Here is a 14,303-nt window from a genome sequence, read left to right on the forward strand (position 1 = left end):
GTATTCCGTGAGAAATCCTGGAAGTGTAAAGTTTACCAACACTTACTCATCTTCACTTTCTCTGCAGGACCTTTACAAATATGAAACTTTCAACCCAGGATCATTTTTTCTGGAACATTTTTTAAAGGTGGGCTGGTTTACAAGGGAGCTTAGCCAACGGGGATGCAGGACAGTGTAAGGGCAGGAGAGGGTCTGCACTTTGTTATGTATTGAACTCCCAAAAATGACCTCATCAAGAACCAGTGGGTTACTCTATATGTTAGATCCCCTGGCTTAGTGAGCAACACAGCTGCTTACCACAGCCTTAGTTGTTTTCTGTTTGCAGATACTGCAGTGTTTCTCTGTCTGCATACTGAGTGCCTGAGCACTTCACACTTGCGTGTGCATGTGTGCCTGCACAGCGGTCACAACATGTTCTGTGTGTTAGCCTGATTCACAGCATTACATACTGTTTGATTATCATCCTGTATATCTAACTTTAACTCACCTCCCACCTCACCAAATTCACTGGGCTGTGTGAGAGCCCACTGCTGGAAACATCACTCTTCTTCCTGCTGTCCTGGAGCAGCTTCCTGTCAGCTGAAGCCAGTGGCCTTTCAGGTGAGGGATTTATGCATCATATGTAAATGTGTGTGTGTGTCTGTGTGTGTGTGTGTGTGTGTGTGTGTCCAGGTCAGTGCTCTGTGGGGGCAGGGAGGTCAGACAGAATAGACATCATGTTACTGAACCACTGCACCGTTCCCCCTGGGCGTCCTCTCACCACTGCATGCACTGACTCGCTCGCTTCTCCACAGTATCGGTGTCACAGGCAGCTGTTTGATTGGCAAGCTCTGCTGCTTCAAGGCTTCTATGCGACCGACTATGCTCTAAAATCCTGGGAGTGATGTGTGCACATTCTCCACTGTCCAGACATGACCATCTGCACCATTCCTTGCTATAAGCACAGATGATATTGTCTTCTTGTTCACCCCACACCTCCAGTACATTAGAAGAAGACATGCACACACAGAGATACACACACACACCACCTTACCCTCTGAGAGTCCTTGGCATTACGGCGAGTAAATAGTATAGAGATGAGCAAGTATTAAGCCATCTCCTCAGTCTACAGGGAATTACACATACCAATCCCATTCCAATCTCAACCCCCATAACTCATTTTAAAGCAGCGCCTGCCCTCCTCAGTCTAAGCGTGTTCACACCTATAGTTTTGAGATGGGACCACAGATAGCAGCAAGCTATAATAGCATTCCTGCCCTCGCTGTTAGCCTAGGTCTCCTGGAAAGTCAAGAAATGCTCAGGTCTCATGTAATATGGATGCAACATGACCTGCTTTACCACTGCAATGCATTCTCATTCTTGCTGTGGATAGCTGTATTCAGTGCCTCGAGAAAGTGGTGTTTTTTGTTGGGTTTTTTTATTATAAATGCTCATTATATTGGTTGATTTTCCACTTAGACTGTTTCTTTGTATCTGAAACACTGGGTGTTTTGTGTTTGGAAAACAACAATTACTTGGCTCAGTTGGCTGGAATTGTGATCATTTTAGCAGTTCTTTGTGGACCGGAGTTGTAATGTAGTTCTGAAATATAGATGTAGTGTACAAATGCATGCATTAGTGCTGTTGTTCATCCTGCCCTGAATATGTCAGAGGTATTAAACTCATTCAGCAGTGTTGTACAGCTCCCTCCTTCTTGGCAGAGCTCCCTCTGGCCTGTGGAGGAGGAAAAGACTGTTTTAATGAAATAGCTTGACCTTTGTCTATTGGACCCCGGTGCCCAGTCTATAAAGTACACCACTCTAAATGCTGCCAGTTGTGGGAGGCACACCACAGCACAACCTAGGGCAGAGATACTCAGTATTATCCAGTATAGAGCCTTGTAATGGTAAAGTTCTGAGGTCAGACCTGTAGTGTTATTATTTTGATGCTGATACATTTCACAGTAATCTAAAAAATGAATCATATGACAGTGATATTGGTACAAAACTGCACGCTACAAAACAAATTTACGGAGCGCCACTCCTTTCCATGGTTTATAATGGTTCATTTCGGATGAAGCAGTACCTCATACGGAGGGATCCAGTGAGCGATGCGAGTCCTCCCTAGTGTCCTTTGGTAATTGAGGCTCTTTCTGTCTCTGCTAATTGCTGGAGTTTAGCGAGGGTGTGCCTAATGACCCTCAGCCTCGCAGGGAGCCCTAGCATCATTAATCTTATGCCCCTCACAACCGCTCGTTATGGGATGCATCTCATCTGTTGCCAAGTGCCCAGGTGTCTGCCCGACATCCTGTGTGGTAGAGCCTATATGTGGATGGTGGATGATGTGTCACCTCTGTCACTGTTATGTAAACCAAGGAGGACGTTGTTGCCCTAAACCAAATGGAACTAAAATGAGATCTGCTGTGCCGGCATGCTCCATTAGACTTTGCTGAACAGTGGTGGGCAGGACATGGTGAACGGGAATTATTGGAGCTAGCACAGTGCAGGTACAGGTCAGCGTCAGAGCGTGGAAGAGGCAGGAGAAGATAGTGTAATGGACTGGCTTCGGGTACCGGCTTGAGCCACAAGTGGTATCTTTTCTCTGCTGCTGTATTTATTACTGCCAGCTTTGTCCTCTACCCCTTGCTACCCATGATAGTAATTTCACATTTTTCTAAAAAGGGCATCTTCTGTGATTCTTTTGTCAGAGTAGAGGGAGCGAAAATGTGAAATTGAATTTCTGCAACAAAGCGAGCATGTCCTGTGAGGCACCGACCCGCCTTTCACGCTGTGTGTTTCAAATTCCAACTCCCCGGTCCAGCCAGCCCCCTCTTTAGCAGCAGGGGCCCTAAGCACTCCCTCCACCCCCTTTCCTCTCTCTCTCTCTCTCTCTCTTTCTCTCTCTCTCTCTCTCTCTCTCTCTCTCTCTCTCTCTCTCTCTCTCTCTCTCTCTCTCTCTCTTTCTCTGTTTCTCTCTCTTCTTTCCTTTCTTTGTCATTTGTTTTCCCTTTGTTATTTTCTGATGTCTGGCACTCCCTCTTGTAATGATATCATTCCTTAGCATTTACCATTCCCAGATCTCCATGTCTTTTGGAGTGGGAATGGAAGTGAAGTCTTTGGCTAGAAAGGCCAGGATACTTGAACAGGGTTGGACGGCACATTTTGACTGAGCTGTTTGTACAGCTGGACTAGACTGGAACCAGGATACTGGGTGGACACAGGGTGTATTACAGGGTTGGGCTGGAATGATCTGTTGTCATGTAATGTAATTATAATCTAAAACAAAAGAAAGTGAACACACTAGGATTCTTTAGTTTGTGCCTTTAGGACAACAGGCAATGAATGCAATTTCATGTGAAATTAAAATATTCAGTCTCAATGTTTTGTTAATATTTCTTATATTGGCAGCATTGTTTCCATGTTTAATTTGAGAATCGTTTTTCGTTTGAACTAAACCAGTCAGTCAAAAGTCAGTTTGTAAGTAATTACAAGTAATTGCAAGTCTCAACCTTACACAACTTGCATTGTGAACTCTCCCTTTCTCAAAGACTCCCTTTGATTTGAAAATCTTCTGGGTTGACCCTTACAGCCTGACAAAGAATCCTTTCAGAACTCATTTTTCTAAGATGGATATTCTGAACGTGAGAAGCCCTGCGGTCCAAAGCCCTGTGCCTCAACCACAACAACCCCCCACACACAGCCTCATTACGTAATGTGTGCATGTGTAAGGGGGTTCACTCACTCGCTAATCATAAACAGGACAGCATTTACCACTCCCTTGTCTACAGAACACTCCTCTATATGGGGAGTTTTGATCACATTATTGGTTCCTCTTGAAGTTGAGTGCTGTTTACAATTATGCTCATGAAATAGTTGTGTGTATAAACTATGATGTGATGTTATGTTATGTTATGTTATGTTATGTTATGTTATGTTATGCTATGCTATGCTATGCTATGCTATGCTATGCTGTGCTAGTTATGTTGTGTTGTGTTGTGTTGTGTTGTGTTGTGTGTTATGTGTGTTATGTGTGCTGTGCTTACAAGGTTCTTCACCTCTCAGGTATCGTGGCAGTGCTGTTTTGTGGGTTAAGCCAGGCAAGATACACAATCCACAACCTGTCTTCTGAGTCCAAGACCAGGATCAAGCAGGTAGGAGGAAGCACATGTTTGAACATGTTGTTCTACCTGTGTTTTCAAACAATCTTTTTTGTCTACTCACTTTGTTCAAGTGCTTTGCCTTTTGATGCCAATGTTTGTGTCTTGTGTGTGTGTGCAAGCGATCATTAATTGCCATTAGTGCTCTAGTAGTCCAGTGGGTGTCTGTGTGGGAGGCCAGTCTCCAGCTATCTGCTTAAAAGGCCGAGCACAGATGGAGGCCAGCACACTGTCGTACTGTACCGGCAAGCTTCAAAGAGGAGAAAATAAATCAGGAGTACATGCATATACTCATCTATGCATTTATTATTCATTATCGGTACCACAGTGCAGCTAGCTTAGTTTATCACAAAAAGCCTTTTAAAAGAAAATATGCAGTGCAGTTGAAGCTTTTGCCTATAAAGTGGATTGGCTGTGCAGCTGTCAATGTATGTGGATGGTGCAGTATGTTTGCTTGGCCGAATGCCTTTATCTACATTTTTATGATGTATACATGCAGCTGCAGCTCAAAGGAAAAGACAAACAGATTTAGCGTGAACAGACACCAGTTGAATAGCTAGCAGGAGAAATATTTTTCTCTGTGGCATCTCTTGTCCTTGTGATAGGAGACTCTTGAGGGAGAAGGCACACTTATTCAGTTGGATAGCTTTTTACCAAAGCATGCTACAAGAGGTGGTTGAACTGGCAGAAATAATAATGAAAAATCACATCACATACAACAGAAGTATATATAGATTATTTTTTTATTATGTACAAATGCTTAATTAACATAATTAAAATTCTAGTTTTATCTACAGTAAATGACATCAGAGGTCCCTATAGTCGTTATGGTAATGGCCTGGATCATCACAGTGACTACAGGGAGTGAGATGATGAGGAGGGTCAGTTGGCACTGCCATAGTTATAGGCACTATGGACATTATGGGCAGCCACTATCCTCTGTGCTATCAACCAGAAAGAGAGATATCCCTCCAGCAGTCCAAATATCTATTGTCCTTGCCCCACGGGAACAAGCTATTAGCTGTCTTTCAGACTGCAGAAAGCTACTCTTTTCATTTGTAATATATGGCTGTGCTGTATGTGCCATAAACACCATATTTCAAATGAAAATCCTTAACAATAGAATGATGACAGAAACATGTCTGGCGCTAAATGCAACCATGCAATTATAGCCTTGAGCTACACATGTTTGCAATTGCTACCTCAAAGGATCAGATAATCACATCAACACTGGATTTGTTGTGTTTGTAAAAATCTAAGCCTGTTTACTCATTTCAGATACAATCCTTCACCCTCACCCCCCATCTCATATGACCTTCTCCCTCATGATCCTCTCTTTCCCTTTTGTAATCGTACAGCTCTTTGAATTCTTCAACTTCCTGGGGGAGATTTTCATCTCCAGCTACATGGGATTTGTATTGTTGACATTTCCACACCATGTCTTCAAAGCCCTCTTCATAGTCGGGGCATTTGTATCCTTTTCCTGATACATGATGGAGCATCTTCACTCCCTGCTGTGTAACCTTTAGATCCTGCTCAGACCCAGTGATGGTGGTAATAATAATAAATCCTCTTCTCTTCTCTTCTCTTCTCTTCTCTTCTCTTCTCTTCTCTTCTCTTCTCTTCTCTTCTCTTCTCTTCTCTTCTCCTCTGTTTGTGCTTGTACCATGTATCCCAGACGAGGAGTCCAAATTAGTTAGCATAATTGTTATCTGCACAATCGTCTGCCGCTTGTTTGGATAGAACAATTCTCCTGTTGTCTCTCTTGCTTCTCTGCTGCAGTGCAGTAATTTCCCCAGTCCTTTAGAAAACCTTCAGAACTTAAACTGTACAGGTTTGATCCAGTGAAATGCCATCGCGCCAGTCCCCCATGATCACCATCTCAGCAGATTAAGATGCTGCAGTGCAGGGCTCCTCTGATGAAGGTCTATGAAACAGAAATTTAAATAGGCCCTTAATTATTGTTACTGCTGCTTGTTTTCTGTTCTCTGGCAAGGCTCCATGGAATATAGATGTTTGCCCATTTGAATTAAGCTTACAGTACTTTAATTTGTAGTGGATTAATTGCTGTATCCCTGTTGTGGTTGATGATTAAATCATATTAGTTTAGGAACTCTAGTAAAAGAACTACCTGCTGTATATTATGTTCTCCCGCACCAAGAAAAATCCTCCCTAAAACACTTTATCACGGTTAAAAAACAGCTTCTGGTGATGTACCTTGCATGTCTGGGCCCATTTTGTTGGTTGGTGTTTTTTTTTCGTATCCATGGATAACTGGCCAAACATTGACGAGGTGACGTCATGTCAATATATTTCCAGTGCAACTACGAGTTTGATAGCAGACAAAAAAAACAGCTATCTAAAACATCAATAATAAATGTCAGGTTTTGATGTCAGTCCCTCAGAGAACAAGAGCTTCTTTCTAGACTCACCATTTTGCACCGATGCTCAACAATCATACAGGGAGAAATCCATCGTAGAAGAGGCAGAGAGACCAATTTCTCCACCAAGAATAGCCTCAATAGACCAGAATGCAATGCAGCCACAAGATATATTTTGCATAAGGGATGCGATTCTCGCTTTTTTTTTCAACTGGAAAAACTCTCACTCTATTGCTTTTACTATGCTATCTCTATTGTTCTTCCCACCTACGTGTATAATCCACAGCTGAAAGATTGCACCCATTTTCTGGGGGTTGTCAAAAGGCATTCTGGGAAATGGTGGAAATCACCTACTTAAGTAGAAGTAGACAAGGCAGGTTGAGGGAAAGTGGGTACACCAAACAAGTAAATTACAACACTTCATCACAATGCAGTGAACATCACAGATTGATGATATATAACAGTGTAAGAGTATCCAAGGGTGGATTTTTTCTTTAATGAGTCCTTTATCAGAAAGCCATCAGCTCCTTAATGATACCCATCACATGTTAAGTTATATATATATGATAACAGATTGTCTGACTTTCACAGCTGTTGTCATATCAGTCAGCTCTAGCTTTCCATGGGGAGCCGGTGGTGGTAATGGACTGCTGGCTACCCATCACTCTATTGTCCTTGCCTGGGAGCTGGCATAACCACAGTGTGTGCCTGAGGATAGACTCCAGTGGCCTCACTCCAAGGAGCTGTTCTTTCACAGTCCAGTGCCCAGATGGTCAGCAATTATTATTACAATCCATCTTCCACTATAGGGTCAAAGGCGCCAGAGAAAGAGTTGAGTGAGCAGATTCTCTTTCCGATGCTGTTATGTTCAGTGTGAAGGGCTGCCAACGAGGAAAACGTTTGACTTGAGCCCCAAACCTGTTTAGCTTGCTCCTCATTGTGCTCCCACAACAAAAGCTTAGTGGGGAAGGAGCTGGCTAACTACACCTACTGGAAGCGGACCGGGATGTACAAACACGGATAAATGGAGGTCGAACTCCTCTTGTATAGTACTAAAAGTGTCTATAAAAATGAAATAACCCCAGTGATTTAATCCCGTTAATCGCTCTTTGGTTACGCAGTAGATTTTAATCGCCCTAGCTTGCAGCCTTTGCCAGTGACAATGGGGATGGGCTTTATTGGAAATGAGGCTGAGATGAAAGTACTTAATTACCTCCATTCAAATAGCTCAGGGGTCTTTGATAAAGAGAAATGACTGGTTTTGGGAGCAGGATATTGCTTTTGAAAATCCATAGGGTGCATGAGTTCTAATATTGACTGCAGGGTGCGAGGGAGCTCTGTTTTAGTAATAGCCCTGTCAGACTCAGGTCCCCTGCCTAAGATATTGGCCCCTTTATTATTCCAGGCATCGTATTTGGACTTACTGTAGAATAGCTAAAATCCCCTCCCTCCATGATGCTAAAGCTCGGATACCTCTCTCTGCATAGATGACGTTGATGCACTGAAATCCAAAAAGTTAGAGTAATCAGACAGTAAGTAACTAAAAGTATGATAACTTCAACCTGTAGGTGTCAAGTGTGTCCAGGGCGGCGGCTCTGTCCCTGCTAATTGTACAGATATCCACTAACCTCTCCAACTGCTGCCCAGGACACTTAGCATTCTGTTCCATCCTATGTGAAACATCAAAGTGTGTGTGGAGGGCAGAGACAGCTGGGAGAGCCTGATTGGCTTCATGCCTCGGCATGGTGCCACACCACTGTGTTTGCATCCTAAACGGAGGATATTCAGAGATTATTTTGCGTATGTGTGTGTGTGTGTGTGTGTGCCTGTGTGCACGCTTGTATGTGAATATCCGTGTGAATATCCATTGGTGTATTCATGAGTGTGCATGCATACCCATGTGAATGTTTCTTAATCATTAATTCATTAACTTAATATTCTCCCTAACCTGCATGCATGCATGCAGCTCGCTATCTTCATATCAAGAGCGTGCAACATCTACCCTTTGTCTTTCCTTCTAAACCTGGGCCGCACAACTAAGATACCTCGCGCCATCCAGCACTTCATGATGTTTGCAGGTAAGATCAGCATTAACAAAGGTGTCAAAACCCCATATATTTGGTAGATATTACTATTTTATGATGTTAGCACTGAAAGAAACATGAAAGTTGGTCATTTCACATATGGCTATAGCTAATTTACCTCACAAACACTGCATATACAATATCTTACTTGAAGTCACAATGACACTGCATTTTGAAAGCATCTTGCTTCCTTAATGTGATGTATTTCCTGTTGAAACAGGATAGCGGGGCGGGACATAACATAGGGAGGGATCATTCAAAAGTCTAAACCAATAGGATATCAGTTAGGGAGAGAAAGGCAGTTTTATTTTATGAGACTTTAAGAAAGATATGGAGTAAGTTCTTGTGCCCAAAAGGAACCAATGCTGGTGTCCACATCATATGAGGACACCGACATCTAGACCTTGGTAATTTTCTTCCTGTGCATTGGGAAATTGTCACTCAGCCTGACAAGCGCTGGTAAAGCCATGCTAATGTAACACAATGCAGCCTTTAGCTTGCTAGCTAGCCTGGCTAATGTTACAGGCATAGCAAGTGAGCACAGACAGATTCAAAACCCATTTGTGTAAAACGTCAATAGTTTCCAGAATTCATGTCAAATAGGACTGTAAATTGTAACAAAAGTGTTCTGTCTTTTGGTGAGTGTGAGTATGTAACAGCATTTACATCCAAAACAGGAGATTGGAAATTTCCTCTGTTGTTGTGGCATGCTAAAAGTTGGCTTCTCTGTCACATGTTGCTAAAGTGTTGCCATGTGAATTCTTTCATTTACACAGTATTTCCTCAGTAGCCTCTTGTAGGTAAGCCACAAAATGTAGGTCCTACCAATACGTTTTTGCTAGGCGCACTGAGGGCTGACAGGGTGATTTGATATCAGATTAAAGAAGGATTGTAACAAAGACAATAAATTGGTGCAATTGGTGTAATTTTATAGCCCTCAAACAGTAACAGTCTCATAGGGCTTCACAACGGCCACATTATGAAAAGAATGAATGAAAACGACACACCCCATCCTTAGACCCTCAAACTGAGGATGAGGAAAAACTCACACAAAAGTGTCATTAGGGAAAAAATGGAAGAAGTGAGTTATGATAAAATAGGCCTACCTTCTAAAATATTCCTCTATTCGTGTTCATTTACATACTGTTGTGTCTGCAAATATAGACATGCGTAATAAGTTGCCTTGAACACAGCTCAAAAGACTCTATACCCAGTAGCTCCTCAGGAGGTGGTCTTCCTGGAAAATCCCCCCCATCTAATTTTAATATAATAACTGGGGTGTTGTAATTACTGGAATTGCATGACAGCAAGTCATTTTTGCAGTATGAGATGGACATAAATTATGCAAATCTATTGAAAAATTGCAAGAAATTGGTTTTAAATGGCCAGACCCCCTGCTAAGGGTTTGCATTTTTGGACCTCACCAACAATTTTGATCTGTCAACAAATCTGGCAGGGGTTGTCGGGCATGTTGGGCTGGTGATGGCCTTGTTACTACTGTGAGAAAAGTTACTCAGAAATGAACACATTTACCCTCATTTATCCTATGAAAGCTCTTTTAATTATGCCATTCCCTTCTGCCATCCCATCGCCTGCAGCTAATGGCATTAGCGAGGATGCTTAGAGAATGTGTCCCCTGTGTAAGATGTGTGTGTGTGTGTGTGAGTGTGTGCGTGCGTACATGTAGTCAGTAAGGCGGACACAAAGACCTGGTCCTGTGCCTCCCTCAGGCGTTATAATTATTCACTAGCCTCATAACAAAAGGAGTATTTTTATCCATTGATATTGTTAGAATCTTAGGTTTAATAGTTCACCCATAACTTTTCCCCTCAGCCTCTTCTATTTTTGTGGCTGTATTTTAGGAGGAGGGGTAAATAAAGCACTGCTCCACTTTAACGTCTGAGACTAATGGTTGAAACTGTGAGTGGGCTGATGATGCAGGAGAAAGTGTGTTCGATGTGAAGTGATGTGGGGTAGTGCACCCGCAGCATGTTTCGCTGCTTGACTGACCCACTTTACCCCTCTTACGTAAGAAGTTTTCTTTGTGAAAAGCCCTTGTCTTGCTATTTTTCAAAAGCGCCCCCTTCCCCTCCCCCCTCCCCCCATCTGTTTCTCATGGCGATAAAGGATTTGCTCTGGGAATTGTTTTGGTTTTAGGCATTATGTCACAACCGTACAGTAATCTGCTGGTTGTTTAGGGGCTTGTTGCTGGTCAGCAGGTCAATGACTCTTTCAAACAGAGGCATAGTGCTAGTCTTTCGTAGTCACTGTGTAATCTGTTGCTAAATTGGTAGCTGTCTAGCTGCCTCTTTTGTTTCAAGTTGCTGGTTGGCAGCTGTTTGATGGATAGAAGTAATACAGTTGTCTTACTCAGTGATTTCCTTATGTGCCTTCAGGTTTGAGGGGGGCGGTGGCGTTTGCCCTGGCCGTAAGAGACACATCCACTGAAGTGAGGCGCACCATCCTCACCACCACTCTGCTGCTGGTCGGCTTCACCATCTGGCTGCTGGGTTCTGCCACCGGACCCGTGCTGCGCTGGCTGGACATCAGGTTAGTTGGGCTAACACCTAGCGGGCGATACAGATCTCCGTCCTGCTCAATGTGTTGCAAGTCAAACCCAAGGCTGTCAGCAGAACTCCCTGCGTCTGTCTCTCCGTCTGTCCGTCTGACTTACTGACTCTGACCTCCCTCTCTTTCTCTCTTTCTCTCTCTCCCTCATTCTTTGTCTCTCTCGGTCTTTCATGCGCACACACAGAGACGCAGCCTAATTAGACACATTGAGAATGCAGCTCACTTAATATGCAGCAGCTCTTTGTACAGCCTCTCTCTGCGTTTCTGAATGCTCCCTCTCTCCCTCCATCCCTCCCTCCCTCCCCCTTCTCTCCTTGCTGTACAGCCCTTCACTGGCACTTAGCTCTGTGTGTCCGCTCTGGTCCTGCCCTCCATTACTGACTTGCACAGCTGGTGCACAGGTCCCTGGGACCATGTTACAGAAAGAGATAACATTAAAATACAGCTTGCCACACTGTACACACAGACCAGTGTATGAGCGGACACTCGCAGTAGCTATGAAATGAGAACACAAAGTGCGTATTATTATTTTTCCATTACTCTCTGTGATTCCAGGCCACTGGGCGATAATGATTAAGGAGTGCAGAAGAAGCGTGAAGGATGTAAGGCTGTAATTAGATACTTATATTATTAAAGTCTAATCTATGGCCCAGATCGCACTGTCATAATTGACTCCTGCAGTCTTTGGAGGCAGCTCTTTTAATTCTCCAGTGGCTCCCAGTTCTTTGTGCGTATGCGTGTGTGTGTGTGTGCGTGTGTGTGTGTGTGTGTCAGTGGAGCATAAAGAAGCTACAACATTAAACAGAAATATCTTGACAGAATAAAGGCAGTTGTATGTCCCCCGGTCCAAATGTACAGTACAGTACTTCAGCAAAGGAAGTGAATATAAGAAGTAAATAATAGTGTTAGAGAGAAGCAAAAGGCATGCTTTAAAAATAAGTGAAATAAAAATAAGTTCCACTAAAATGGAAATTACTCAAGCAGAAGCATACTGTAGGTATCTAAAATGTACTGAGAGCAAATCTCTACCCTAAAACATAATTTGCATATGTCCCTCTGATCTGCTGTCCCTCTGATCTTGGACCATTTTTGTAGTACATGAGCCGCTCTCTCCCTAAGCTACAAAACAGAGACAATGCAGTAATTTGTGATGTGAACTAAGACCTAAAGCTGCTCCATTGATAATGAATTGCAGACTGGCTTTAGTGATTCAATCCGCCAAATTGTTTGTTTGAGCTTTTACAGACAAATGAGCTTCATTTCATTGTAGTGCTAACATTTATGAACCAGACAATGAGCTGATATCCCTGTGAAATCCCCCCGGGCTCGGTCTCTGTGTCCACAGTGTTGGGTCTCTTGTTCAGTGTCAGCTGAGCAGCTTAAGGACTTTTTGCTCTCTTGTTTCTAGATCCCACACGCTTTGAAATGCTCTCCTGTAAGTTTGAGTCCTGTTGCACTTCTTAATGACTTGAAAACCTGGTCCACAGTTCCTGATTGTATAGCCTATACAAAATAGCATTGAAAATGGGTAGGCTGACATGCGTTTATGAAAAATATACACTTCCAGTCAAAAGTTTGGACACACCTGATTGAATGTACTATGTTTTTCATTATCTTAAAGCCATTTTGATCTAAAGGCTTATGTTTAAATGCTTGAAATGTGTTTCTTAGACAAATATAGATAGTGAAGTTGATGCCTATGTATGAATTTCTTTCCAAAGCCTTTGCCTTTCCATCAAGGTTAAGGGCGGCTACTTTAAAGAATCTAAAATATAAGATAGTTTTGATTTGTTTAACACTTTTTTGGTCGCTGCATAATTCCATTTGTGTTATGTCATAGTTTTGATGTCTTTACTAATATTTTAAAATTAGGAAAATAGTAAAAATAAAGAAAAAATGTTGTGTGTCCAAACTTGATGACTGGTAGTGTATTAATTATTATCTAAAAAAAAAAAGTATTCTTGACAGGTGAATGTTTTTAGTTCAGAAGCCCCTGGCAGGTTAATTTTGGACACTGTCCATGTGCATGCTGTTTTGGATCGACTATCCCTTTAAGTGTAGTGCTTAAGTTACAGTGCTTAGTTACTTCCTACCCATGCTGCGTGCATGCATGCGTGTGTGTGTGTGTATGTGTGCATACATGTGTACATCTGTGGGTATGTGTGTTAGGGTTTGTATGTCCTAAATAATGCACTTGCCTGTGCCTGCGTATCCCCCTCCCTGTCCCCGTGGCACTGCGGTCTTTGTGGGTTGTAGTTCCATCTCCTGAGCCCGCTGCAGTACAGTGCATCAGGCCTTGAGGGCCGTCATGTTTTGGAGAATAGCTCTGTTTTCTTCACTTCCCATCCCTAACTCCCAGCTCTCTCCCTCTCCCCCTCTCTTTCTCTCTCCTCCCCTCTCTCTCCTTTCTTCCTCCTCCTCTGCTCTTCCCTCATCCAGCTGTATGAAGTGAAGGGACAGGTAACAACTCTGAGAGACTTCATTCTGGTGAATAATACATTACACGGGAGCTGTTCTCTCTTTACCTGGAGCAAATTTAACTTCCATTCCATCTCTGAAATGGTTTTGTGGAGGAGAGCCTTTGAAAGTCGTACCCAGTGTGAAATTACTCTGGTGTTTTTTTTTTTGCGTGTGTTTTTTTTTTTTTACCCCTATAGCTACCTCAAAAGGCCTCTCACTGCAAGCATCAAATAAAAGGCAAAGAGACAGTAAAATGTCTTTTGTAGCCACTTTGTGAAATTTGTTCAAGAAAGCTGGTATTATAGGCAACTCAATGCTGAGGGTGTGTGTGTGTGTGTGTGTGTGTGTGTGTGTGTGTGTGTGTGTGTGTGCACCAAGTCCTCCTCTCTGCACCCTCACACACTGCAGACAGGAAACGTTGACAAAAAGCTGTCTCGTTCAGAGAGACTCGGTTTGTTCCTGCCAGAGGTATGTATTGTAGAAAACAGCAGCGCGATCTTGTTTTTCTCTTTCATCTGGCGGGTTTGGGGTTGAAGATGTGAGGGGCCACACCCTGCAGAGAGACTGACAAACAAACAGACAAAGTGGTTGAGCTGTAATTTCCATCCACATATGTCTCTTTTTATTAGTGTGTTTCCTCTGCTGTTTTTTTGTCACGTCTTGGATGATGGC

At 42.9% G+C, this 14,303-nt stretch overlaps 1 protein-coding gene across 1 annotated transcript in view; it reads left to right on the forward strand.

Annotated features, from left to right (window-relative positions):
* Window positions 1-14,303, forward strand: part of LOC139642159 (sodium/hydrogen exchanger 9-like) — a 63,871-nt gene that overhangs the window by 21,299 nt on the left and 28,269 nt on the right. The window contains exons 8-12 of the mRNA XM_071516902.1: window positions 495-600; window positions 4,041-4,129; window positions 5,494-5,607; window positions 8,483-8,594; window positions 10,997-11,150. Of these exons, the coding sequence (XP_071373003.1) occupies window positions 495-600; window positions 4,041-4,129; window positions 5,494-5,607; window positions 8,483-8,594; window positions 10,997-11,150 (575 nt within the window). The remainder of the gene's footprint in view (window positions 1-494; window positions 601-4,040; window positions 4,130-5,493; window positions 5,608-8,482; window positions 8,595-10,996; window positions 11,151-14,303) is intronic.

Source organism: Centroberyx affinis, unplaced genomic scaffold (genome assembly GCF_046629955.1).
Source record: "Centroberyx affinis isolate AG114_WGS23_722 - 3 ecotype Tasmania unplaced genomic scaffold, CSIRO-AGI_Caff_v1 ptg000436l_1, whole genome shotgun sequence".
NCBI lineage: Eukaryota > Metazoa > Chordata > Actinopteri > Beryciformes > Berycidae > Centroberyx > Centroberyx affinis.